The sequence below is a fragment of the Rhipicephalus microplus genome, chromosome 7, assembly GCF_043290135.1.
Source record: "Rhipicephalus microplus isolate Deutch F79 chromosome 7, USDA_Rmic, whole genome shotgun sequence".
Classification (NCBI taxonomy): Eukaryota; Metazoa; Arthropoda; class Arachnida; order Ixodida; family Ixodidae; genus Rhipicephalus; species Rhipicephalus microplus.
Genome location: NC_134706.1, coordinates 22,089,446 through 22,114,082, shown reverse-complemented (window position 1 = coordinate 22,114,082; position 24,637 = coordinate 22,089,446). Strand labels below are relative to the sequence as shown.

General features: G+C 48.0%; 1 protein-coding gene across 2 annotated transcripts; it reads left to right on the top strand.

Annotated features, from left to right (window-relative positions):
* Nucleotides 1-19,982: 19,982 nt before the first annotated feature.
* On the top strand, nucleotides 19,983-23,207 carry LOC119179343 (uncharacterized). Of its 2 annotated transcripts, none has more exons than XM_075868824.1 (2): nucleotides 19,983-20,158; nucleotides 22,044-23,207. In XM_075868824.1, the coding sequence occupies exons 1-2, from the start codon at nucleotides 20,041-20,043 to the stop codon at nucleotides 23,114-23,116; spliced, it is 1,191 nt and encodes a 396-aa protein (XP_075724939.1). In that variant the 5' UTR covers nucleotides 19,983-20,040; the 3' UTR covers nucleotides 23,117-23,207. The 2 variants fall into 2 exon arrangements, with proteins under 2 accessions (XP_075724939.1, XP_075724938.1); XM_075868823.1 differs by having other exon boundaries at nucleotides 19,987-20,158; nucleotides 22,041-23,207.
* The last annotated feature ends 1,430 nt before the right edge of the window (nucleotides 23,208-24,637 follow it).

Genomic DNA, 24,637 nt, shown 5'->3' with positions numbered 1-24,637 from the left:
CCGATGTCTTTTATATACTGAAGTTGCCCCTCCATCTACCTACGACTAGACCACGTGAAGCTTTGGGAATTACCAAGAAAAAATGGGTTACATTTGCATTGTTCAATTACTAATACTATAGTCTATTGTGTGAAAAGAAATAGTTTACATTTTTTTAATAAAAAGGTTGACATCGCAAAGACAACGCAGAATCGAAAGCTTGTTTACGTTCTATGGGTAAAAATGGTCTTGCTAAGGCGTCACTACAAATCAGAAAACGTGAGTTCAATGTAATGGTAAAAGAACGATTTTTTTTCAATAACCAGTTTGGTCAACTTGTTTGTCGCAATCATAAATGAAGAAAACTAAGAAGTTACTAGACCATCTAGTGGGGTAAAAATATTAGTAAGAATTCTTGCATTGCCGATGTACTTGCTAGCGTTGCAACTAATATATCACAAATATATCAGCAGTGCCCTTGTTCATGTACAGCAACTTACGTGCACACAGTAATTATGTGCCCACTTGAGAGGCGTTCTTGCTTCCGCTGTCACTGTCATGTTCCATATAAAGTCGAAGTCTATAACATCACACCATGCGTCTTATGACTTAGGTGCACGTGAAAGCTAGTGAAGGCTCCAAACGGGTGCAGCTCAAGCAGAGATAGATTGCACCAACCGGTTTTCTCGGGTGAAGGAGCATGGAAGGTGGTGCTAGTGGGGGTGAGGGGAGGATTGCATCGCTCACGTAGGAACTGCGAGATCTGATCGAAACAGCTAGGTCGCACTCGTTATATCTTCAGACTCAAGTAGGTGGCTCATACTTTTGTGCATGATGTGTTTTCATCGATAAGTTTCCATCAAAACATGACATGAGGTAGCATGAAAACGCTTGACTTCAGCTCGCTCTGTCATGTGAGTATGCAAGCTTTGTTACATTGTTGTCGAGTTTGTTCGCCAGCACTGCAACCACAATTAACATTGCCTCGCGATTATGGCGTAGCGTGTTCTTTTTTCGGCACTTTAGCCACCACCATGGCTTAGTTAGATGTTCAACTGCGCAGAATGCGTGTTTGGGTGAAACAATGATTTCTGCAAATTTTTAAATCTATTGATATCATGTGCGACTGGGGTGTCTCAACGAAATCGTGTGAGCTTTTCCAAAGTCTATTTGTGACGTTGCTGGGAGGTCACAAACTCAAAATCACACGTTTCGCAAAGCACCATTCTTCGGCAGTTGTAGGCGGGTATGTGTCGCATCCGACTAAACAGAAAAAGTTTAATTACGTACGCGAGGGAAAACGCTTCTCACCATCGATCGGCGGCAGTTTCAAGGACTTCCCTGACACCAAGTTTTGCCAGGTGGGACCACTTTTTAGCCACTTATTGGCGCCTTTTATTCCACCACGAAAGCAAGAACGCCAAGTCCAGCGTCTCTGCGCACGACGCATAGGCCGGCCTAACGTGTCGCCGGACCTCCTCGGAGCTCCCGATCCCCGACGGCAGCGTACAAGGCCTTTGCCAGGGCTAAATGGATGTCATACAGGTAGAAGGAGAGGACATTCGGCCGGAAGATTTCGGCGAGGGAGCAGGATGGTGCAGCGTAAAGCGAACGAAACAGGCCGACGGCGCGTCCGAGTCAGCGCAAGACCAGAAGACGGAGACGCAGCAACAGGCGGCTGCCGCGGAGACTACAGAGATTGCCCCGGATACTGCCACAGCGGCGCAGAATAAAAAGAAGTGTGCTCGTTACTTGCAGCACCTCGCTAAGGCGAGCCGAATGCCAGAGCTACCGCCCGATGACTACAGGATCATTGTGCGCCCCCGCGGCGGATTCAACGGGGCTGAATACAAGATAGATCGCATTTACTGCTGCCTTCGTAACGCGGCAGGTATCGGTAGAGAAGCGGCTAGAGAGGACAGCATCTGCCTCAACGTTAAACAGAACGTTGTGGTGCTCAGCACTCCGTCCGCGGACAGAGCCAAACGCTACGGAGCCATCAGCAAGCTTTGCATCGGGAACCGAGAGTTCGAGGCGAACGCCTATCAGGCCGCCCCGGAGAACACTTCCAAGGGCCTGATTAGGAACATTTCCAAAGACGAGAGCCCGGAGGACATCGTTAACAACCTAGTGACGCAGCGCAACCCCGGCGTGCTGCATGCCAAGCGAATGGGCACCACGGACAACATCATCGTATTGTTCGACGGTTTCTATGTTCCCAGACACGTATACTATGGACCTATGCTTGTGAGATGCTCCCTCTACAGAAAGCACATCGACGTGTGCTACGCGTGCGGGAGGCTGGGTCATCGCTCCGACGTGTGTCCCAACCCTGCCGACAAGATTTGCCGTGGCTGCGGAAGCAGTAACCCACCGTCTGACCATCGCTGCGAGCCGCGGTGTCAACTGTGTGGCAAGGATCATCTCACGGGTGACCGCGTCTGCAAGGCGAGATACAAGACTCCTTACATAGTCAAGCGTCGCCGCCTAGAGCGAAAGCGGCGTGAAGAAGAGCAAGCGGCCGCAGCGTCCGACAGCATCTACAACAGCGGCATTAGCACCGAAGGCAACGGAGGTTACTACAATCATTATCCGGCGTTTGACAGTCATTCATCCAACGCCACCCGAAGAGGACGCTCGACAAGCCGAGACGCGAGAGGCGGCGGCGGTAAATCCCGGTCCCGCTCTCGCAGCCGGACACCAAGGCCGAGAAGCATGTCGAAGACGCGCGGTGGCGCCGTTCCGGGCGCCGCAGCTGTCAACCAAAGAGAGAGAGAAAATTTAATGCGGAAAGGCAGGGAGGTTAACCAGAAAACATATCCGGTTTGCTACCCTGCACTGGGGAAGGGGTAAGGGGAAAAAAAAAGGGAAAGGGAGGAAGAGAAGCACAAACACACACACACACACTCGCACACAGTAGTGTCACAATCGTTCAACGAGGCGGGTCGCTCGCAGAAACTTCATCAGCGCCTTCGTTGCTTTCTGGCGTGAGGCTCGATCTTTCCGACATTCCAAGATTGACTGCTCAGAAAATGGCTGGTCGTCGAGGCGAGCAAACACTGCTGAGAGGGACTGTCGCTGAGAGCTGTACTGGGGGCACTGACATAAAATATGTTCAATTGTTTCGTCATTGTCGCAATGGTCGCATGTAGCGCTGTCTCTCATTCCGATGCGGCAGGCAAAAGCGTTCGTGAAAGACACCCCAAGCCACATACGGCAGAGAAGGGTCGTCTCGGATCGGGGTAGGCCAGATGGAATAGTAAGTCGTAGGCATGGGTCCAGGCGGTGAAGACGGGTGTGGAGAAAACCGGGCGTATTCCGCATAGACCTTGCGACATCCTGCGCAAGCGTATTAATCTTTGCTGCTGCGTCGCTTCTTGATAGTGGAATAGGTTCCATCACTCCATTTTCGTGAGCATTCTTAGCTGCATTGTCGGCATGTTCGTTACCGATGATGCCGCAATGGCCTGGTAACCACTGAAAAGATATGTCATGTCCTTCGTCTATTAGGTGATGGTACAGTTGTCGTATTTCGAGCGCCAATTGGTCTTGAGGTCCACGACGTAGAGCATTGTGTAGACATTGGAGAGCTGGTTTCGAATCAGTAAAAATGCTCCATTTTTGTGGTGTCTCTTGGTCAATCCTGCGGAGTGCGCTGCGGAGTGCCGCGAGCTCCACGGCTGTCGATGTCGTCTTGTGTGACGTTCTGAACTGGATGGTTTCGGCTCTTGCTGGGAAGATCACAGCTCCTGCAGATCCTCCAACAGTTGTCGAGCCATCCGTGTAAAGTTTGACATGATCTTTGTATTCTTCGTGTAGCATGAGTAGAATCATCTGCTTTAAAGCTGGCGCCGAGAGCTCCGCCTTCTTGCGAATCCCCGGCACTGTCAAGCGCAGTTTTGGTCGGTCCAAGCACCAAGGAGGTGTTAGTATCCGTTCCGGAGGCGTGTAGACTGTTGGAAGGCACTCACGGAAAGTCAATACTCTCTTACAGAAGGAGGCACTCGGTCGATCTTCTGGAAGCGAAGCTAGGTGGTGGGCAGGGGCGCGAGCAAGGTGTCTAATATGAGCTCTAAGCACCTCCAAAGTAATGTGCACTGTGGCCGGATGATCTTTGGCGATTGCGATGGTTTCCGCTGTTGATGTACAGCGTGGTAATCCAAGACAAACTCTGAGTGCCTGGCCCTGGGCGTTTTCTATTGTGCGTATACTGCTTTTGCAAGCGTTCGTCAGAACCGGCAAGCTATACCGCAGGTACCCCAGAAACAGCGTTTTGTACAAATGCAACATCGCGTGCACTGATGTGCCCCACGTTTTGCCTCCGAGGAACTTGAAAAGTTGTGCGATGGCCGTTAGGCGCTTCTTTAGAGTGGCCACATGGGGACTCCAGCAGAGATTTCGATCGATCGTGACCCCCAAAAACCTGTGGGTCCTGGCGTAGCAGACACTGTGTCCATCGATGGTGATGGGAAATGACGTCATTGCCTTCCGCGTGAACGCGACCAGCGCCGATTTCTCAGGAGAAATCTCGAGGCCTTGTTCTCTAAGGTACGCCGATATTGAATTCGCTGCTTTCTGGAGTCTCGCACGTACCTGAGGACGTGTTACACCTGATGTCCAGGCACAAATATCATCTGCATAGAGAGATATCTGCACGGAATCTGGTATGCGTTCAACGAGACCGATCAGAACCAGGTTGAACAGTGTGGGGCTCAATACACCACCTTGAGGAACACCACGGTGTGTATAATGTTCAGAAGTCTGCCCATCATCAGTTTGCATAAACAATGATCTCATATGTAGGTAGCATTGGATCCAGCGGTACACTCGCCCACCCAAACCAACTGACTCGAGGGCGTCAAGTATGGCTTCATGAGAAACATTGTCATATGCTCCTTTGACATCTAAAAATAGTGCGACAGATAACCGTCTGCTCATTTTCTGGTGTTGTACGTAGGTCACCAGGTCAATGACATTGTCAATGGAGCTCCGAAGACGACGAAAACCGGCCATGGCGTCTGGATATATTCTATGGCGTTCTAGGAACCACTCGAGTCTGGCAAGGATCATTCGCTCCATCAGCTTCCCTACGCAACTAGCCAGCGCTATTGGGCGGTATGATGTCAGCTCTAGAGGCGATTTTCCAGGTTTGAGAAGTGCAACCAACCGGCTTGTTTTCCACTTTCTGGGGACCGTTCCATCTCTCCAAGACTCATTGAATACTTCCAGCAAAGCACTTCGTGCTCGATCACCGAGATTGCATAATAGGCGGTATGATATGCCATCCGGCCCAGGCGATGACGATCGATTGCATGAAGCAAGAGCCATATTCAGTTCTTCCATTGAAAAAGGCAGGTCCAGGTGCGGGTCCAGTGAATGTGGCGTGTAATCAGCAGTAAGGGCTTCTGTGCAATTTGGCGGGCCCGCAATCTTCCTACAAAAGTCTTCCGCTACCTCGATATCCCTTCTATTTTGGAAAAGGGCCAAGGCTTTAAACGGAAAACGTTGTTGAGGAAATATGCGTAGGCCTCGCACGGTTCGCCATATTTGAGAAAGCGGTTTGCGAGGGTCTAGACTCGCGCAAAATTTCGCCCACCGTTGAAACTCCAGTTTGTGTATACGACGCTGGATCTTCTTTTGCATGCGCCTGGCCATCCGTAGATCTTGAATGGATTTTGTGCGTCGATATCTACGCTCCGCACGCCGACGAATCGCACGGAGTCGCTCTAACTCCATGTCCGTTTCTGAGGGCCTTGAAGAATATGCCAGCGTGCGCATCGCACTCTGCGCTGCTTGTTTGATCGCTTGCTCAATGCCAGAGGTTAAGCCTTTTTCACAAGCGTGTTCAATGTTGGTTGTGAATGCTGAAAGATCAATCCTCCGTACGGTTTTCGGCGGGTGGTCGCTAGCAAAGCCTTCGATGGTGAGATAACTGGGGATGTGATCGCTACCATGTGTCTCGATGTCTAAAAACCACTTAACGCTTGTGGCGAAGCGACGTGACACGAACGTCAAGTCCAAACAGCTGCTGTACGTTAATCCTCGCAGAAATGTAGGGCTCCCATCATTAAGTAGAGACAGTTCATGAGTCGATACAAATGAAGCCAGTCTCCGGCCCGTGGTATTGACTTTTGAACTTCCCCAGATTGGGTGGTGGGCGTTGAAGTCCCCTATAATTATCCACGGATCCGGGACGCTCGAAAGAATGTCATCCAGTCTTTGGCAATCAAAACGGGCTGAGGGAGATAAGTAGACACCTATTAATGTGAAGGTGAGGGTTTTCTGCTTCACAGTCAGGCAAATATATTGGTTCTCATCATGAGGCGACACAGGTTGAATGATGTAGGTAAGCTCCCGACGAATATACACAATGACCTTGCTGCTTTCGTTTCGGGTTTTGGACGGGATTGATTCGTAGCCGGATAGCCTGATCGGGTTTGATAATTTCGGTTCACATATTACGATGATTGGGAAACGGTTAGAAAACACGTACTGACGAAAATCGGAAATCCGTGATCTAAGTCCTCTTGCGTTCCACTGGATGACTGATGCTTCTCTGACGTCTTTGCGGAACGATTGTTGATCTCCTGCCATGACTCTACGCGAGGGAGGCGAGGACTGGGCTCAGCGCGTCCAACACCTGTAACCCGCTTCGAGCGGTTGGAGTTCCCAGGCTTCTTAGTATGTCTGCCATGACAGCGACGAGGGATCGTAACATCGGGATGATCTGTCGATCGACCCTTGACACATCCTCAACGGAGGTAGACTCGGTGGAAGGTGTAGGGCGGCGAGGCCTCGCAGGAGGCTCCTTTGCCGGCTGCGTACGCGGAAGCGTAGGCCACTCATCCGCAGCTGTGAGCTTCTCCACTTCATTTCGCTTCGTGTTTACTACTTCTCTCGTGCTCGGAGGAAATGGGTTATGCGCAACACTCTGTCCTACACGCCTCCGTCGGCGACTACGTCGCCGCCGTACCCTTTCAGCAGCCTCTCTGTGGGTTGAATTGTCCCTAACCATTTGTTTGATAATGGCGATTTCCTTCTTAATCCGAGGGCATTCCTTGGATGCAGCATCATGTGGACCATCACAGTTTCTGCACTTCAGACTTGTTGCCCGACATGCGTCTGCAGTGTGCGGCTCAGCGCATCGGGGGCATACTGTGGTGTTTGTACATACACTCTTGATGTGACCAATTTTCATGCAGTTATGGCACTGGAGTGGTTTAGGGACAAATGGTCGAACAGGATGTCGGAAGTGTCCCACTTTGACATGCGACGGAATGGAATCTCCTTTGAACATTATCTTTACACATCGGGTGTTTCCGAGGCGAAGTACATTCGCGATGAGAACTCCTTCGTTCGCTGGTTTTATGAGAGTTGGGAGGTCCGAATTTGCTATGGCCAAATCAATGTCGTAGATTACTCCCGCCGTGCAGGCACCGTCCATTGGAATAACCGGTCGAACTTTGATGCCTCCCAAATCTGATACTCTGCGAAGCTTGTCTATGGCGCTGGCAGTCATTGTGTCCACAGCTAGAATATTCTTCCGCGTGTTCACCCGGATATCCTTAATGTCGTTTGGTGCTACCCCCTCAAAGTACATAGAGAGAGCTTGCCTGTTTACTGCTCGAAGGCTGATGGTGGAGTCCTCGGGCATGAAGAGGATGGTGTGCGGCCAGCATTCTCCTTTTGAATGAGACGTTAATGTCCCTGCTGGTGAAGACGACTTGATACTTCTTCTTTTGGCCTTCCTGCTTCTCACGGTCTCGAAGTCGTCATCCGACGAGTCGTCGCCAGTGGCCGAGTACAGTTCCGTGTCCTCGCTGGTGCTCGAACAGGTGCTTCGTTTCCGCGACGAGCTTGCCAAAGGTGGTCTATGGTCGGACAGAGCCGCAGAAGGCTCCACGTCCACAGCCATGATGCAGTGACTATCACCGTTGGCCTCACTGGTTCTGGGCCAGGCGCGCTGATTTACCGAGGAGCTCGCCATAGCAGACCTCTGGCTGGGCGGACCAGTGGATGACTCCGCGTCCGTCGCCTTGGGGCAGGGAGCAGCGTCTCCCGTAAAAAGCGAAAAACTTGATAACAATGCTCGGAGCCGAAAGCAGAAGCGTTCTATGAAGAGACACTTCGTCGTCGTCCCGCTGTCAACCAAGGCACCCAACAAAGTCAGCAGCATCAGACGTGGCGGCAACCGCAACAACAAGGACCCATGGGCACATGGCAGCAGGTGAGATGGGCGGATGTAGCCGCCTTTCGCGCCGGCGGCGTTGTTTCGGCGGGACGTCCTGGCGGTCCCGCCGTCGGTGGCGGCGGTGGGAGCGAGCTCAAGCTAGCGGTAGAGCGAGCGCTAGAACAACGCCTAGGACCATTACAATCGATAATTTCAGAGCTGAAACGCGAGAACGCCGCCCTTAGAGCGGAAAATTCCAAATTGAAAGGAGAGGCTCCACGAATGCAACAACCGCAGCAACAGTCGACGGCGCCGCCACCACCGACGCCTCGGTCTTCGACTCCGTCGAGACCCGAGGCGGCGGGGATGGACACGGATGACGAGAGCAGTTCGGGAGAGGGGGCAGGCGGACGCGAAGACCGCCCGTGTATCGCGAAAAGGATAGCACTAGATCCTGCCAGGCACGAATCCACACAGCGATTTGGCCGTTATGATAAGCTACAGAAACAAATCGATACTATCGAGACCAGCCTCGATGAACGTTTTGCTAAACAGGTGGCACAGATGAATGACATGTTCAATAGTGCGATAGCTAAGCTCTCTGAACAAATGACACAAATGCTCACCGCGCACACGGCGCGCATAGAAAACATTGAAGCGCGACTCCCGCCATCTGCGGGCAGACCGATTAGAACGGTGAGTAAGCCCTACGCTAGACAGCAACAGAGTCAGCAGCAGCAGAACGCGCTGCCAGACGCCGAGCTGCAGATTCAGCCGCACCCCAGTCGCCTCGACGGCGATGGGCTAAATTAAACACAAGCATCACCATGGCTAGACACGCGCACACTCACACTAACACACACAAACAACAGTACACGATCTGGCAGTGGAACTGCCAGATCGTGTACTGGATAGGAGGAAGCGGGGAAATCTCGAGCAATTTATTCGAAGCCGTGAGACGAAACCGGACATTATCCTTTTGCAGGAAACAAATTATCCGGCAAAACTAGCTGGTTACAAAGCCATAAATGCGGCCGTGGCGGACAACAGGCGGAAAGAAAAACGTGCTACACAGCGCTCGGCGCGTGGTGGGGCGCCGGGGGCGGCCGCGGGTCGCCGAGGGCGGGGCGATCCGCTCTCGTCGTCGGCGCGACCGCGGTCGCTGCCGTCGCCCCCGCCGCGTCCGGCGCCGGTCGCCGCCGTGCTAGTTAGACGTAACATCACGGTGGCGCAGCGCGAACTTGAGTGCGTAAGGATACCGCATGTTTTTGTAGAATTAATTCCTAAGCGCGGCCGAGGCCTGTTTGTACTTAACGTCTACAGTAAACCCACGCTACAGCACCGATTTGGGGAGATGCTCCGGAGAGCAAGCACGGCCGCCAACGGCGCACCTCTGCTAGTTGCGGGTGATTTTAATGCACCCCATGGGGCCTGGGGATACACGCGTGAAACGCTCAAGGGCAAACACCTTTGGGAAGACTCGCAAGACCAACGGCTTGAACTGATCGCGAACCCCGCCGATCCGACGCGCCGGGGTAACAGCGTGAGCGCAGACACGCTACCGGACCTCGCGTTCGTGTCGAATGTCACAGCGGCGTCTTGGCAAAACACGCAGGAGGACTTAGGGAGTGACCACTCTCTGATAGAGATTACGGTAGACACGGGCCCGAGCGTTCGTAGAACATACTCTGAAAGCACAGGCCGTAAACTCAAATTAGTGCAGTGGGACGCGTTCCGCAAAAAGAGAGCAGAAGGCGGGCGGGGCGACGAGCCGATCACGGATATAGACGAGTGGACCGCGACGCTCAATCGGGACGTAGACGCGGTAACGTGCCACATCCCGCCCGAAGCGAAGCTCGAAGTAATCGACAGCAGGCTCCTACACATGTGGGAAGCAAAGCAAGCCCTACTCAAGAGGTGGAAACGCCAAAGACATAACCGGACGTTGAGGAAACGCATAGCACGGTTAGACAGAGAAATTGAGGAACATGCGTTCCAAGTCTGTAGGTCACAATGGGAAGACCTGTGCAACGGCCTCGAGCGACAGATGCGCAGGGCGAGTGCTTGGCGCCTTTTCCGGCACCTATTGGATCCGGAAGATACTCGTGCCGCACAAGGCCATAAAACTCGGAGACTTGTGAACGATCATAAAGGCGATGACCTGCTCGGTGTAATACGTGACCGTTACTTTAAGTCGGCAGAGAGCGTCCAACACCCAGATTATGACGGCGTTGCTAATGAGCAACTAGACGCCGAATTTAGCGAAGCGGAAATTCGGGCAGTCCGTTTTGAACTAAACACCCGATCGGCGCCCGGCCTGGACCGGGTTTCGAACAAGGCTCTCCGCAACTTAGATGACGAGTCAATCTCCCGATTTGTGACTTATATCAACGAGTGCTGGCAACGCGGTTCCCTTCCTGAAGCGTGGAAAAGAGCTCGAGTTATCATGATTCCTAAACCGGGCAAGCAGGTTGCGCTTGATAATCTAAGGCCAATTTCGCTCACGTCTTGTGTAGGAAAAGTTCTGGAGCACGCAGTCCTCAAACGCGTGACTGACTTTCTCGAAGTCCGCGATGCATTTCCGCACACCATGCTAGGATTCCGCCGCAATCTCTCCGCACAAGACGCGTTGCTTCAGCTGAAGCACCACATTGTTGATGACATTACCAGCTCAACCAAGGCGATCCTTGGCCTAGATATTAAAAAGGCCTTCGACAGCGTTAAACACGAAGCAATTTTAAACAGAGTTCAAACATTAGGACTAGGACAAAAAACATATAATTACATACGTGACTTCCTTGCCGGCAGACGCGTACGCGTCGTCGTTGGAGATGTGGAACTGCAAGAATTTGAGATGGGCTCGAGGGGCACGCCACAAGGCTCCGTAATTTCGCCATTACTCTTTAATTTAGTTCTATTGGGGCTACCCGAGAAATTATTAGGCATACAAGGATTGTATCACAGTATCTACGCGGATGACATCACCCTCTGGGTTCCCGGCGGAGGTTGTGATGGTCACGTCGAGCGTACGCTCCAGGCAGGTGTAGACGAAGTTCAGGAGTACTTGCGAGGAACGGGCCTCGAATGCTCGGCAACCAAGTCGGAACTTCTAATCTACAAACCTACAAGTAGAGGTCGCAAAACCCCGCGCGACGAGGAAAGGGAGTGCTACAAAATAAGCGTTCTATTGGCAGATGGCACTCCCATTCCACACGTGGACAAAATTAGAATTCTGGGGTTACACCTGCAGGCAAACGGCCATAATGGAGAGACGGTGCGAAGACTACGTCGTTCGGTAGACGACATGATCCGACTCCTACGTCGTATCACGAACAGACGTACTGGTATGCGCGAACACTGCGCGATACGTCTAGTGCAGGCGTACGCAATAAGCCGTATAACATACGTTGCCCCCTACCTCAAATTGCTAGGCTCAGAAAAAAACAAGATCGAATGTATAATACGAAAGGCTTTCAAGAGAGCAATTGGAGTTCCACTGAATGCGAGCACTGAAAAGTTACTAGAACTTGGACTGCACAACTCACTCGACGAGTTAATTGAGGCCCATGTCGTTTCGCAAAACGAACGCTTGTCGGGGTCTAAGACGGGTCGACACATCCTCGAGTCACTTGGCATCCGGTACCACACTCAGCAGGGAGAAAAAGCGGATGTTCCTGCCTCGGTTCGCGACCGCCTAATTGTTCCGCCGCTTCCTAAGAATATGCACCCGACGCACCACGTCGGGCGCCGTAACCAGCGAGCTAGTGACCTTCAAAAGAAGTACGGCACTAGCGACGAAGTTGTGTACGTAGATGCCGCGAGATATGGGGACGGGAGACACGCACACGCCGCTGCGGTCGTTGACCGTGCGGGCAAATGCCTCGTGAGCGCCACGGTGACCACGGGACATACGGAGGCGGCCGAAGAAGCCGCGATAGCCCTAGCAATCGCCACGGTGCCGAACGCTACGATCGTAATCAGCGACTCGCAGGCAGCAATCCGCGGCTTCGCGCGCGGCCGCGTCTCGCGGGAAGCGGCCCGCATCCTTAAGATGTGTGGTGATGGTGACTCAGCGTCGCGATCGCCACAACAAAATTTAACAGTCTTCCTCCTTTGGACCCCGGCACACACCGATGTCCCGCTTCCGGGCAACGAGGCGGCCCACGCCGCGGCTCGAGGTCTCACTCGCCGAGCCGCGGCACATTCCGTAGCCGCCGCCTCCGCTCCCGAGAACGGGGCTTCTGATCTGCCGGATCGAGACACTTTGACAGACACGCAGCGACAACACAGACCACAATGGTCGTGGGGTGATCGTCTCATCACGTTCCGAGATATTACGCAACACTACAGACTGGAAAGGCGAAAGTTCCCGCCACCGCATGACAAATTAAACAGACACGATGCCGTAAGCTATCGCTTACTACAAACCCACTCTTACCCCAGCCCGGTCGTCTTACGCCACTGCTACCCGCGCTTACACATTACCGATCTATGTAAAGCATGCGGGCACAGAGCAACGCTGCGCCACATGCTCTGGGAATGCGCCGATAACAATGGTCGAGAAACGGCCGCCGTTCGCGATGCGCCTATGGCGGCTGCCAATACCAGGCAACAGGAAGCCTCGAGCTCACTCGTTCCCGCCGCCGTCCCGTCTGCGGGAGCCGCGGGGGACCTTCTCCGTCGGCGACGCCGCCGCTGGGAGGCGGCGCTCAGAAGCTCGGAGCTCAACGACCAGCTCTGGGCTGTACGTCAGGCCGAAGATGCCGCCCGAGTTCAGGGACTCAGCGCCGCCATCTGAGGCCACCAAGACCAAGCTGCCAGCCAAGTTCTAATAAAGTTTCCTCTCTCTCTACGTACGCGACAAGCACGCCAAGGTCTACTTTTCGTGAACAGGTAATTATGCTCCTCGTGGGCTAATGTCCTTCTAAGTTAATATAGCCTTATACCAACTTAAGACGACGATCGACAGGACAACCAGGCGTAGGCACGCGGACAGACAGACAGACAGACAGACAGACAGACAGACAGACAGACAGACAGACAGACAGACAGACAGACAGACAGACAGACAGGCAGACAGACAGACAGGCAGACAGGCAGACAGACAGACATATAGATTGATTGATTGATTGATTGATTGATTGATTGATTGATTGATTGATTGATTGATTGATTGATTGATTGATTGATTGATTGATTGATTGATTGATAGATAGATAGATAGATAGATAGATAGATAGATAGATAGATAGATAGATAGATAGATAGATAGATAGATAGATAGATAGATAGATAGATAGATAGATAGATAGATAGATAGATACCAAAAGTGCTTGCAGTGCGCTAAAAAATGCTTCACCTTTAATATCTGGAATAGTGGCCCCAGAGTGTATCTGGAAATTATTTCTGTTGGTACAATAAGTGTGTGGGTGACAGTAGGTTGTAATGTAAAAATACTACCTGCTGAGACTTCACTTTTTACAGTATATTGTCAGGTTAAGCGGATATTTCACTTTCGCGCAAGAGTATTGCCTGCAATTTTGTTTTGTGTACGTGAAGTCACTAAAATAGAACTGCTGATATTCTTTTAAGACTCTTTGATTGTGGAGTGTTCAGTTTATCGCTGTTACAGTAGATTTCATTTAAAGCCACTTCATTGGCTCACATTTACTAGGAACCACAGTGGGATAGCCGTTCCTTTCACATGCATTTGTGCAGGCTTCATTGTACACATGCTTACTAAACATAATTTAGCATCCACAGAGCCCATACACCTGAAACCAGTGGTGTTTCTCGTGATGTCATCTATACAGAGCTTACACCAGCGTCATTCAAGCAGCCGTAATTCAATTCGAAAACTTCGAAAACATGGGACCTTGACGTTATGACAGTGCTATGACTACATTCTACATAGGTTCTAACATTGTTCAGAATCAGTCATCCGTAATGCTTGGGCCATGTCTTTCTTACGACGATGAGGTCAAGTGCTTCAGTGAATATACGGCACTGACGTCAATGTAGTCATGGTTTCACAGGCACCGATGCCCCAGAAAGCTCCGTCCACAACGCATTTCGCCAGCTCTATTATTACTCTGCTTTATACAAGCCGGTTGTGTATAATTGATTGATTAATTGATTGATTTGAGGGGTTTAACGACCCAAAGCGACCACATGATTATGAGAGACGCCGTAGTCGAGGGCTCCGGAAATTTCGACTACCTGGGCTTCTTTAACGTGCACTCAAATCTCAGCACACAGGCCTGCGGCGTTTTAGCCTCCATCTAAAACGCAGCCGCCGCAGCCGGGATTCAATCCCGCGACCTGCGGGTCAGCAGCCGAGTATCTTAGCCACTAAGCCACCACGGCGGAGTAGGCGCGTTCAATAAGATTAGGGAAATTTGATTTGCGGCTAACGCAAGATACTTGGCGCGTATTCTCTACAAAATGTAATGAAGATAAAAAACGGCGCTGAAAAGCCGAGAAAAGGAAATACTGTGCTTAGCAGCTGCGAGCATAACAAAAATAGGTTCGGAATGAACATCTGCGCGACTACGTACCAACAATGTATAGCCGCAATGTTCCAGACTGCTATTCCGCCATCAAAGGCATTACCACCCAATTGCTGCCTGCACTCAAACACCAAAACATTGGGCGAGTCGTGATTAGTGCGTGATGGGGTGTGAATAATTAGTGTACAGTTTATGCGAAAACGTGTCACATTAATTTGGACCATGCAGCCGATTCGTTTTTCTTGTGACGGACAACTGACTGCTCAAGCACCTCGCAACACGCTCTAGCTTGTCCATAAGATCAGGCCCATGTTGGATCATGGTATGGGTTGTGCGACATTAAAGCGTTGGACCAGTTCGACGCATCGGTAGCTGAGCTGTTGAAACATCCTCAGAAAAAGGTCATGGCACTATGAAAACGTATTTGCACTCCTTTCTATAATCGCATATATGGCCCTTTTTAAAGATACGCATCATCATTGTATTCTCCTCATGGGGTCATGTGGCCTAAACGAGAGTAACCGCCCGAGTTTAAAGTCAGCCGTGTAGATAGCAAAGCGGGGCCTAACAGCACGAGTAACACATACCTTTCTCTTACAGTGAAGCCATTGCATTTGGCAACGCAAAATTTGCTCCTGCTTATCAGTTCATTTATGTTCCAATCTCGTTTTAGATGTTTCACTTATAATCAAATCAAATGATCCATCATTACTCATTTATATCCAACTGAATATCAATTCGTTAGAGCCCCCACATTGCGTGCTTTTTCTTGCTTCAGTGGAATAGAATCGAAGTTCAAAGGTGCAAACCTCAGTAAACTAGTATACTTATACCTAAGTACACCATTTCTAAACTCTCAATCAGGCTCTGCCTAAATACCGGCTATATCGATTAAACCATAAGGAGAATGTCTGGTTTCTTGTAAATAGCATTTTGAGCAAGACCCCCTTAGGAGTGTACCGTGATTATATGCTATTCGTTGTTTCACTGAAAATGATAATGAACATTCTGAGAGGACAATTAATAAAGCTAAAGATATTTGGCCGTCGTTGTATGTAAAACCGGCATTATATTATTCAAAAGATAATTTTATCATATAAACGTCCGCACTTGTTCTGTGTTTTTCCGTAGTGCTACGTCATAACGTTTAGACATTTTGCATAGCCAAATTTATCGCCGCCAAGTCACCAAACATGCATGCCGTGCGCACAATGAGGATAAGCAAAAACGAGCAGGGTAGGAAGCAAATGAGGTCAGAGTGTTTAAAGATTCACAAAAAAAAGGAAAGTGTTGGTCAAAGAGAGGTAACGCACTCGACCGGAGAAGCTCTAACACAAAGCGAACTATTGAGACCTCAGAGGCAAACATGAAAAAGAAAACAGCGATAATATTAAGTACGCAGTGTGCATAGGAAGCATTGTTCGAAAACGTTCAAGGTGCGCTGTCCAAGGAAACACTACAGGGCAACGTATGCGCGCTATTGTGTGAATCCTGAAGAATTGTATCGTTGCACTTAGCGCAACGCCACGTAAGCAAAAGTAATGCGCGTGAACTCTATACTAGGTCACCTCACGACAAAGGCAGAGGTGAAGAAGATTCGTAGAAGGTTCATACATTGATATATTGTTTACTTTTCCATGTTTGAAAAATGTGAACAACGTAGATTAAAAATACAGTTCTATGAAAGTAAAAGTCTCACGTCACTATATTGCGTTCTAAAAGTAATGAAACTGGTTTGAAATTCAGTAAAGAAATGTTGTCATTCATGTAAAACTCTTGCACGCTTTATTTAGAGCACACATATATTGATACTTAGGAGAGCTGTTCAACTTCCCACTATTCAGGTGTGGCGCTCAGATTAACCTGTTACATTTTAAGACTACGAAATACATGTTGTAGTTTATTTAAAAACTACTCGGGAATGTAGTCAACAATTTTCTTTCAAATTGTTCGCTTAAAACAATATGTTGGACTACTAAATAACGAGCACGCAAAAGTGAATCAATGCAGTAAACACCACATCAATTTAACAAGTATAAATTTAATGCTGTATTCACATTGTCGGAAACTCCGGAAATAGTAATCCTTGGTCATGCGGTCATTGAACTTTATTATGGGGCTAAGGAACTGCAATGTCGTAGCTGCGGGCCGCACCTGCATCGAGGACAGAAAACCATGGTCATCCGACCTTCCGCAGGCCGTTTAAGAGGCCTATAAGTTGGTCCTGTGATTGTCACTCCTCAAAGTTTCCTACCAGAGATTCTGGTAAATAATATAGACGGTTTTAAAGTAGGGCAACTACAAAGCATGTACACTAACAAGCTGTACTGTTTATTTATTTGTTTATTTTCAAATACTGCAGCCCAATACAGGGGTATTGCAGGAGTGGGGTACATTTACATTAACAAAATAGACTGATTACAAGGTTGACATCAAAAAACGATTTATTATAACAGTGCGTCAACAAATTCTGACAACAATAATTCACGAATACTACCGGGTAAGTCATTCCACATTTCAATAACTCTAGGAGAAAAACTGTTCAAGAAAATGTTCGTGTGTGTAAAGAAAGGCTTTAAGTTGAGGCTGTGGTAACGCCTAGTTGAAAGAGTATCAGCATATGAGATGTAATCATCTGATGATAGTCGACAAGATGAGTGAAGAAATGAGTGCAATAGCTTCAAAGAATCGGTATCCCGTCTGGTGGATAGGAGAGAGAGTTTCAAGGAAGTCATTGCTGATGAAGGTGAAAAGTTATGATCGTAGCGATGGCAAATGAAACGAACCACCTTCCTTTGAACAGACTCAATTTAGTTGACGTCGCATGTTATATACGGGTTCCAGACACATGGAGTATATTCTAGTATAAGGTGTATCAGCGTTTTATACAACAGTTACTTGGTGCATTTCGGAGATTTAGATGACGTACGACGCAGGTAACCTAATTACCATCACTTAGGGCAGCGTAGGTTTATATGAGGAGCAAAGTAGTTAAATTTTTGTCTCGACGAAAGGGATTTTGTTTGCAAAATTACAAAATTATCAATGTTTATTAGTGAGGCCTAGTGAACTTTACACGAGGGCCGTATTTTTTCTCAGGCCAGCTAATAGTGTTTCGTTCTTTCGTATATAGTTAGCGCTGAGTTTGAGTTACGCTTACAAATCGGACTAATGACAGCGCAGCACAAGCCTGTAAACAAATCATCGAGACTTCATGTTGAGCGTCCTTTCAGCTGGCAGTAGACTACGCAGCTGCAGGTCCCTCGAAAATATACGAAGTTTGCCGTCACCTTTCACTGCACAACTGAAGCATTTGTGAAAACGACTGACCCAACTCTTGGATTCATTTGTGTGAGCATCCCGTTTCATTGCTCGCAGATCTAGTTCAAAATTCAACAAGATACGAAGCCTATGTTAAGGACTAAGTCAGTGCGTAGTGGTTGATTATGATGATGATTTCTCTTCGCGCTACCCGCGCAATGAAAACTTGAGAAATTCTCACTCTTAAAAAAATTTGTAATAAAAAGTTTATTATTTTCCTAATAATGCTTTGGATACTTTTTCTCAGTTGCCCATATGTGTGTTTAAAAAAAAGTACGTGACAATATAGAGTACCGTCCTGTGAGGAGCAGAAACCAATGACCAAACTGCTACTGCCTAATTTTCAGGGGTGCATGTCAGCCAAAATTTTAGGGTCTAAATTTTCATTCTCAGCAAGTCTGTTAGGGGCCATGAAAATTTGTATAGTTTCTCTCACGTATGCCCATGCGCATATTTCAGCAGCATATACTTCATTATATTCCTGTTATCTTGGAGACATCAGACGTCCCCACCACATTAGTGTCTTTCTAGTTCTAGGAAGAATCCACTTTGCATAGCGTGAATAAATCCAAGCTGTTTTGTTTTCTCCACATAGCACCATTGTTGTTCAAGGCATTAGCTCATCTGGATCCACAACACACATGTGCGTGCGTCCTTCTTATCTTCCCACTTCCCTTTCATCTGAAGCACTTGTAATACAAAAGGTTAATGTAGAGACGACCGAGCTCTTAATCGGGTTCTTGTGCGTGTGATTTTTATCCCGAATGGATTTCTTTGTCGGGTCGTGTCAGGCGTCCGTCGGTGTCTACGCGCCAACAGGTGTTACCTCTCTGCTCCCACTCCCTCTCGCCTTGCAACTGCTGTGGGTGCGCGCGCTTATCCTCGCCCTAGCAACCCGAGCAGGTAATACGGGCGGAGTAGCGGAGAGTGAGTGGAGAGTAAGAGCGCGCTCCGGCGTGTCGGGGCACTCGCATCACGGGAGCTCATCGGAGCTCCCGTGTGTCACCCCTGCAAACCGTGATTCGGAGATATGACATGCAGGCAGCTTAAACCACGGTTATGCTAACCGTGGTTTAAGCTGCCGGTGTAACAAGGGTATTGAGGAGTTAGCTCACTGCGCAATGTCACTATTACTATTATTAGGTCGCAATGGCATGCCAGACAACAGAACCAGCGTCGCAAAATTCTAGTATGAAACTTCGTGGATTCGGCTTACACTTAGAACACAAACTATTTGTCACTATTTTAATTTTTATTCTTCTAGTCGATGAGAAGATGCCAGCTCAAGGCGCCGACCAGATCGCTCATGTGCAGCGTCGTAGCTGGGCATTGCAGGAAGGCGTTCCTCTTTTGTGCATTCACATTTGTTGCATCGCTGGTACAACGACGCTGTCACTCCTTATGGTTTAGTGGTGCACGTTAAGACATGCACCATTCCAGTGATTGTTTTACGTTCGCGTTAGGGAATCATCATGCATCATAACTGTCAGGCTAGGCTACGACTTGTTGATCAATATTACAATAACGCAAACACTACTGAATCAGTAAAATGACATTATTATCGTGGTGTTTTCTGCAGCGTAGGGATAGGATAAGCCTTCTTGCTTTTTTGGCACCACCTGTCTGCTGTGCTACTGATAGAGAAATCACACCTGCACCATCTGTCTTTACCCTCTTAAGTTACCTCACCTTACGTAACAGTCTGTTCTCTTTTGCTGAGGCTACCGAAATCCATCATTGAGTAAACACTGGCTCGTGAGTCCGTCTCGACCCTGTCAGCCAGACAAGATGAGGTCACTTTCCCTGGAGAGATGTCAGCGAATGTGCTAGCATATTTTTGTTTTTTTATTGTTTCAGCTGAGCAGAACAAGCATTTCTTATTTGGTATTTCAATGTTTGCATTACGTGTTTATACGTTCTAGCAATGAGGAGGATTCAGCTGTCGTTTTTCTCTGTGAGCTGACATGTAGTGCCTAACGTACAAAACTAAGTAACATTCGTGCATATAAGCAACGTGCCTTGTTTTGGGAAAAGATTTTACCACGCGAGCTCAGTGTCACCATGGCACGCCTCTTCGTTATTTGCATTCTGGCCGTTATAATAGCATACGCAACTTCCAATCAGCAGCGGCTGTCACCGCAAAGCCTAGGCGATGATGACAATGACGGCTTTGCCAATGGTCAGTAAATTTTATGCACACAAAGGTCTTATCACGAGACGATCAGTTTGTTGTTTTATATATTCGGTTGCTCACCGTAGCAAAACAGGGCATGGGGTCAGTGCTACGTGGCCGGTGTCGTGTATGCCTATCTCAGTTCAGATCTTGCGTCTTTGTGAGACTTGTCATCGGTACACGTTAAAGTTCAGCTTTTCTTGTGAAAGTAGGCTGTCACTGTCATATTCCGTTCAATGTCCAAGTAAGATATACGGCGGCGCGTACAGCGACTATTTGTGAACATTGTGTATGCTAAAGAATTTACGCTTCACTAGCTGCCGTACATTTTGTCGAGTACGACACGAGGTGAAGAACATGCATTAACATAACCACCTAGGCAGCAGATAAAGTTACGATGCAGAGCGTTGAGTGCACGCAATGATAATGGTTACGTTATCCCGATACTTAGGAGGCAAGCGCATTGAAGTAAGAAACAACGCCCACTTTTTTTAATTGTACAAGCACAGCCGGCCTTGCCAGTGAAAGGTATCCTTATCGAGTGAACTTACAACCGTTTCTGTGGGCATTTGTAATAACCAGTTCTTAATGTCTCCGTACCTCCCATACGTCATGTTATTTTGCAGTTGGTATCCTGAATATGTGATTGAGGCCTGACACTAGTTATCACGTTGCCTGCTTGCTCTAAATTCTTTTTATAAAGCTATGCAAATCAGGTGTCAAACTATTCCTCTGTTCTATTCTGCAAGTCTTTACACGATTGTGTATAACTGCATCGTTTGGTAAATGCCAGAATTAAGCGAAAACGAAAGCGACAAGCAGGCAGTGAAATAGCGACCAATTTCATTGACATTTCCACGTTGCAAAATATTGGAACATATATTACGCAATAGCACACAGTCCTAATATAGAGTTTCATATTTAGTGTAAGCGATGACTGCCGAACTTACTTTGATTGGAGGTAGAGTAGCTCATGGAGAAGATGTAGGCTATACAGTATGCCAATGCATCTCTTAGCACTTATTTCTTAAAGAAAACTGTAAAATGGTATATAGCTTGAAGGTATATAACGGTGCTGTGTACGGCAACTTGCTAAGTAGCAAAAACATACCCGCAGATATCTGCAAGTGGATTGTGTGAACAGAGTGCTAAAGCGAGAAAACAACCGCATGGTATACAATTGTCTCGCCATTGCCAAACATGCAGCTGCAGTTGATGGGTTCAAGCTATGAGTGTCCCAGACCAAAATTAGTGTAAATGAACTCATCTGGTCATATCTGCAGAACGGGCCGCCAGAGTGGCTCACGTAATTGCTACCAAACTATTCACTGTTCTGTCGACAAAGGAACTGAAATTACTGCGCATGTGGCAATTTTTTTCCTCTTATCTTATGAGAGTCTGCATTGTAACTTACTTTCTCTGTTGCCTAGGTGGTAAAGTTATTGCATGGGCTGGACGTACTGTCATACTCGACAATTGGTTGCAAGTTCAGCGCAGTGTGTGTGTGTCCACGCATGTTGTACTTACGAATTGAAGTGTGACATTGTTTCCTTAATGTAAATGCTGTTGTAGGAAATCACTCGAGATAGCCATGTCATTCAGTGGCAAACTTTTCTTCTAGATAGCCATGTCATTCAGTGGCAAACTTTTCTTCTAAAGGTTATTTCAGCTGTGCTGCGAAGTGTAGCAGTCAATATTACACCCATGCAGCGTGAACTGTACACGATAGAAACAAAACCACGGGCAATCACTAACCCTTAGTTTTCGCGTATAAAACCCAAGGACTGCACCTTGTTTATATCATCCTATAAATATGCTACAATGTGATTCAGAGCTCTTGTATATAGACATATCAATTGATTACTGCCTCAAACTCTTATGTGTTTAGCAGGTGGTAGAAGTGGTGAAAGTGGTGGAAGTGGATACCTCAGCAGCAGCAGCAATTCCAACAATGTTGAAAGTAGTGGCGGCAACCTCGGCGGTAGCGTCGTCCGACGGATAATTTTGCGCAGAGGTGGCAGCAGCTTCCCACTAACGAGAGTTATTCGGCTCACCCTGAACGGGATGACAACAGGCCGGGCTGGGAGTGGTGGTACTCGCGTAATCAGACTGATTGGAGGACGAAGAGGTACTAGCGGCAACCGCGAAGATGACAGTAGTGGCTTGCTTAATCGCCTTCGAGGAAATATTGTTGCCGTCAGGCGCACATTGCGTCTGCGTCTTAACAGGCAGGGAGGCTCCGGTGGTCTCGACGGTGGGCTCGAAAACGAAAATGGTAATTTGGATCGGGAATCTGAAGAAGGCAGTGGTAGTATTGCAGGTGGTGAAGGTGGAATTGGTGGGCTCATTGGTAGCTTCGGCCGGGGAGGTCAGAGTGGCATCGGAGGAATGGTAGGCCAACGGGCTCGGAGAGGTCACCTGCAAGGGTTGCGCGGAGGAATGGGTCGTACCTTCGGTGGCGGAAGCAGTGAAGGTGGGGGTGCAATTCAAGGCCTACGAGCTCTCAGAGGAGGTTCAGAAGAAATTAGCGGAGGTATTGGAAGTAGCTTCAGCGGCGGAATCAACGAAGGTCGCGGAGGAATGGAGAAACCAGAAATATTAAGAGGTGGCCTGGCAGGAACAATTGGTACAATTGGTAGTAGGTTTAGTGGCGGAAGCAACGAGGGCCGTGAAGAATCGGAAGATCGGCGAGTTTTCAGAGGTGGTCGGGAAGGTATCGGTGGATTGGACGACGCCTTTGGAGCAAGTGGTGGTGAATTTGGTACAAGCTCTGGCGGTGGAGGCCAAGGAATCTTCAACAGTGCCTTAGAAGCTGGGCGCGGATCATTTGGTGGTATTGTTGGAAGAGGCAGCGGAGGCATCTCTGGTAACACTGGTGGTAGTGGCCTGGGTGCAGCTGAAGGCGATGAAGGTGATGGTCGCCAGCAGAAAATGATGACGCAACAACGATTCTTCCAATGGTAAAAGCCTCGGTGAACAAAAGTACTTGTGCTCTCAGCAAACGCAACAGTCTGAAAATAAATACTGTTATTCGCTTACTAAGCGGGACACATTACTGTTATTGGTATCTGTGTGTATCTTATTTTAATGAAAAGCATCTACCATCCACCCTCTCACGTTTATATCATCATCATTTATTTCCCTTAAGGGCCCCTGACGGCGTATTACATAAGGGGGGGGGGGCGAACAAGAATACACAAAGGCGATTCCAGACCGAGAACATAAAGTAGGTTAAAATTCAAGAATTGGAATTACAGTACAATAATGAAAACAAAACTCGTTATACAACTAATAGCATGAAAAACATGAGAGAAAGACATATATTATGCGTGTTTTCAAGATCCAACACAGTAATCGGCGACTTAAAACACAAACTGAACGTTTTCAGTCAGAGTATAGCAGCGTTCTAATTGGAAAATAGCCGACGTTGGAAGATACAAAAATAAATCCTAGCAAAATCATTGTATCTACTCGAATGATGGCCCAAACAGAAGATAATGCAAGCAATGTTATGTCATGTCTCATACATGTAAATAATGTTTACGTCAGTAATTGCAATAAATATGTAGTTCAACACAAAAGTATGATCGCTGCATTATTGCGAACACACATTTCGAATTTTGGCCTGTATTCTACAGAAATGCAATCAACAAACTTTTACAATTCATACCCTTCATCCTTCGACCAACTGTTTAACAAAGTATTTTCACTGTTCCCTTTTTTTCTCCGCCCTCACCAAATAGAGAGTAATTTGAGAGGCTGAAATGCTACTTTATGAAATAAAAAAAAGGTCACATGAAATCATTCTCACAATACTCACAACTAATCTTCGAAGTAAGTATGAACACAACATGATAGACGTTCTTAAGGCAGACAATTCTTGCTAAAGTTTTGGCTGGCCTGGATGATATTTCATCATTAAACTCCTCAACGCCTAAAATTTACGCATCACACACTGAATTTAGGAGAACCAGCGAAGGTCCTTGTCAATTCGGAGATGTGTCTGAGTTGTGTCTGCTTTTTGCGTTGAGCCGTTTAACAAGGCGTTGAGAAGTTGATGAGATATCCAACCCTACAGCGTTTCTGTTAGTTCAGTGTCCTTTAGTTGAATGACAGCTGTTTTCAGCAGCTAACATGATAAACACTTTAATAAATGTGTTTGTTATGTCACTCGAAGTAATTTTTGTGTATTTCAAGTAGAGTCACATTATCGAAAAAAGTCGTATGTACAGAGACAGGAAACAGACATAGAAATACATGTAATATGTTACTGCCACAGCAGAATTTTTTTTTCACCTACGAAGTGGCGCAATAGTTCAACGTATCCGCACACAGACCGCAAGAACCCTGGTAAACAAAAGCTATTGTGCTGATTCCACGCATTTGCTAATCCAACCACAATTACGCAGATAATTTTTTGGTCTTTGCGGATGGTTAAACAGATTATAAAGTGCGTCGTTATGTAATGTTTAGTCAGCTTGGAAA